The sequence below is a fragment of the Orycteropus afer genome, unplaced genomic scaffold, assembly GCF_000298275.1.
Source record: "Orycteropus afer afer isolate SDZICR_OR568_19922 unplaced genomic scaffold, OryAfe1.0 scaffold00024, whole genome shotgun sequence".
NCBI classification, from domain to species: domain Eukaryota; kingdom Metazoa; phylum Chordata; class Mammalia; order Tubulidentata; family Orycteropodidae; genus Orycteropus; species Orycteropus afer.
The window spans coordinates 5261658-5265317 of record NW_006921611.1 but is presented as its reverse complement, the minus strand read 5'-3'; the positions used below and the strand labels follow the sequence as shown (position 1 = coordinate 5265317).

At 42.3% G+C, this 3660-nt stretch overlaps 1 protein-coding gene across 1 annotated transcript in view; it reads right to left on the bottom strand.

Annotated features, from left to right (window-relative positions):
• Positions 1-1681: 1681 nt before the first annotated feature.
• Positions 1682-3660, bottom strand: part of PLPBP (pyridoxal phosphate binding protein) — a 19424-nt gene continuing 17445 nt past the window's right edge. Inside the window, exons 6-8 of the mRNA XM_007934970.1 lie at positions 3294-3436; positions 2763-2861; positions 1682-1813 (exon numbers count right to left, since the gene is read on the bottom strand). Of these exons, the coding sequence (XP_007933161.1) occupies positions 1682-1813; positions 2763-2861; positions 3294-3436 (374 nt within the window). The remainder of the gene's footprint in view (positions 1814-2762; positions 2862-3293; positions 3437-3660) is intronic.

Genomic DNA, 3660 nt, shown 5'->3' with positions numbered 1-3660 from the left:
AGGGTGACTTGCAGATTGTGGAGGCCCAAGGCTTACACCTCAGGTTAGCTAATGTTGCCATCTAGAGGCAATTTAAAGGAGTTCCTTGCTGCAAGGAGCTCTGCTGGCATAGAATCTAAGGCATTTTTGACTGCTAATCACAAGGTTCGTGGTTCAAACCCACCAGCCACTCTGCAGAAGGAACACTAGGCAACCTACTTCTGTAAAGATTTACTGCCTCAGGCTTGATTGCAGCAAGTTTGATTTTGTTTTTGCTGTGAGAAGTAGCTTCTTTATTTCTGTAATTCCTGAAATGTCAGCATTTCATTTTTGTGCCCTTAGTTCCAAATTCCTTGCTTGTCCACAACTCGGCTTTGGCTGCGTCTGTGACCCAAGGGAAGCCTGCCTCCAAAGGCAGGCTGGCAGGAGGCCCCTCCTGTTGAAACTCATTCACTACATCAGATCATAAAAAATAAATTCTTTTAATTGCTTTGTAATTGGCACAGATGGTATAATGCAAACACACATTTTTATTTACTAGACTCTGAAATACTACACTACAGCTTCTGAACTACAGTTCAGGAATCATAATGGTTTGTTTTACAAAATTACATTCAGCAGCAGCATCATGTTCTGAAAGTTCTTTAATAAAATTAAAGACTGGGGCTTGAATAAATGAGAAAAAGCAGTCTAGAAAATAAACCAGCACACACATTGAAGCCATCGGTCATGACTGAGAGTTGTGCTTTCTGGTTTTTTGAAGATCTTGCTACTTTCTTGACAATCAAGAAGAGTTGCAAAATTCTGGCTTATTAATGCAGTGGGGAAGTTATACATGTGTCTGGAAATGTGCTCCTCAGGGAAAGGAACCTCAAAGCCAGGCCTCATTAAACAGCATGTGCCTGAACTGGCTTTGAAGGGATCTTCTATTTCTGGGGAGCAATGAGATTCACAGGTCTGTTGATAAGTAATCACTATAAAGAGGATTATAGTGGAGGAGAAATCGTATCATTAAATTACCATCACTGCAGATCCCAGAGGAAAAAGCTCAAAATCTTGTCTCTTCAGGAGGACAGAAGGGCCCAGGTCCTATTTTTATGCCATACCTGCAGTTTTAAAGGTCAATACCAGAGGGTGGCCAATGCACAAGCTCTTATCAGCAACAATTAACTGGAGCCACTTTCTGAAGTTACCTATACTGTTGTTCCAGATTATAGAGTATCTTCAAATAAAACTGAAATTGGTAGGGTAGGAATCTGGCAGATATCACCTTATTCCAGAGCAGCAAAGGTGACTCATCAGTAGAAGATTGGGCGAAGGTGGTAACAATGAGGCAGCTTTCTATCAAAGTGAGATGACAATTGGGAATCCAGCTTCAGTGACTATAGGCATTAGTGGCCAAATTTTCACTTGAAAAAGGCATTTGATTGGTGCTTCTGGGCAGGAATCAATATTGAATGCATTCTGTAGAAATGTCTGGATTCCTTAAGTCCAATCCAAAGCTGCTGATTGAAGTGAGCTTCCCATGTCAGAGACCAAGAACAGATGATTTCCATCAACACAAATAATCATAGTGCTCTTTGCTCAGGTCAAACAGAGAACATGGCTGTGATCTAACATGGGAAATATCAAAATCAAAATCTAGGTTAGTGCATAGTGAAGTCTTCCTGCACAGGGCTGCCAGGCTGTGTGAGCTGGGTCGTTAGTGTTCCAGTGCCATGTCCACTGGGGCCTTCAGGTCTGCTGCGGATTTGTCCACACCAGGTTTCTTTGAGTAATCACGTTCTCCGAAAATGGTGCTTCCTATTCGGACATTTGTAGATCCTACTTCAATCTGTGGGAAAGAGGAAAAAAAACTGAGAACTCTTTTTAAAATAAGGAAATGCAGCAACTGCTGAAAGCTGCACCCTTCATGCTGGCTCTCGAAAGGCTTCTGTGAAGAACAATGATAATGAAGCCGAAGATGACTACTGGGCAGCAGCACCCATTTGGGCAATACCTCTTCTGAGGTGGTGGTTAAGAAGTAAGGAAGGGCTTCTTTGGTTTTCACAGTGATTATGTAGGACTATGGCACTTAGCTGGGTGGTAGCTAGTGATGTTAGATGTCCTGTAACGTGTGGGAAATAGCAAGACAACCAAGTCTTACAGTCTTACAGTCTACATTCCTTTCTAATGTTCTGTGGTCAGGGAAATGAAAAACCTGTTTATAACTATCTGGGCATAGGATTGGGTTTCATTTTACCTATAAACACGAAGTATTTTTGTACTGATTTGCTATATAGTCAATTTTCCAGGAATGTAACTACTGTAAAAACAGAGAGACGCTCATACTTTATTTTTGGAACTTGATCAAGTTACTTACTGTTCCAGAAAATCATGTATTTGAGTTGCTGACACAGCACACCTTTATCAGCTGCTGCATTCATGGTGAATGAACACATGGAGTTCAACATCTGTCCACCACATTATGACTTTATGTCACACAACTGTGCCCAAGCATTTCCATGTTGAAATGTCTTTTTTAAAAATGATACTTTACCTTCTTCTTCTTATTCCTTTATACTGCACTTAAGGGATTAAATTGATTTAAAAAATGATCAGATAGGCTATAATTTCTATGAATTTCATTTCAAGACAGAAGGGGCATGTGGGTGGGCGGTGTCAGAACAGCTGAGGACCACTGCTATCAGGTGCCTTATTGCAACAATGGGGCATTTCAGAAGTTTCCCCCATAAAGACCTAGGCCTTTCCAAGTGGATAAGGGCTCGCAGAAGGACACTTACTGCGTGTTGGAAGTCCATGGACATACCCATGCTCAGTTCAACCTTGTCATGGGGGATGTTCAGCTTTGCACACACCTCCTTCCGGAGGGACAATAACACCTGACAGAAAGACAAGTGTGACACTTATTTTATTCCTGACTTCTCTAAGCCTGAAAGTGGCTGAATCTCAACATCTCTGACAAAGGTGATTTATTCCCCATGGTTTTCAGGCTTGTCAAATTTGCCAGAAGTTACTAAAAGGGCTTTTAGGAAACTCTCCTACTTTTAAGAAAATGATCAGTCCCTGGAGAGGAAGAAAGAGCTCCTTTTCTCTAAATACTATGTTCTTGTCATGCTCAAACTGAGCTGAGGAAGGTCTTTTGGCTTCCGAGAAGCTGTTCTTCTCCTTCCCTTAGGCACACTCTTCAGAAAAAGGTTACTCTGACAGGTAACGTCTGGATTGTCTTTTAAGCTAACACAACAGCAAGCCTGGATGCAACATTTTACTAACATGCTTCTTTCCCTCACCCCTGGCCCCTGGCCCCTGAGTACCTGGAAGTCTGGATTTGGTCCTTGACTAAGATCATGCCCAAAGCTTCCTATGGTCATCAGCCCCACAAATTCCAGACTGGGGCACTTGGCATTTATGTGTTCCACCACGTCTACTGTCTCTGAAGGTGGAAGACCATGTTTACCTTCACAAAAAGAGAAAAGACATATCCCAAATATTTTAAATAACCAGAAGAAACCTGCATTTCCACCCCTTCTTGTAACAGTGGCGCTGATTCCTACCTATGTTGTTGTTATTTGCCGTCGAGTCGCCCCCGACTCATAGCGACCCCTCCTTGGGTTTCCGAGGCAGTATCACTATGGAAGTAGGATTGCCCAACCTTCCTTCCGAAGAGTGGCTGGTGGGTTT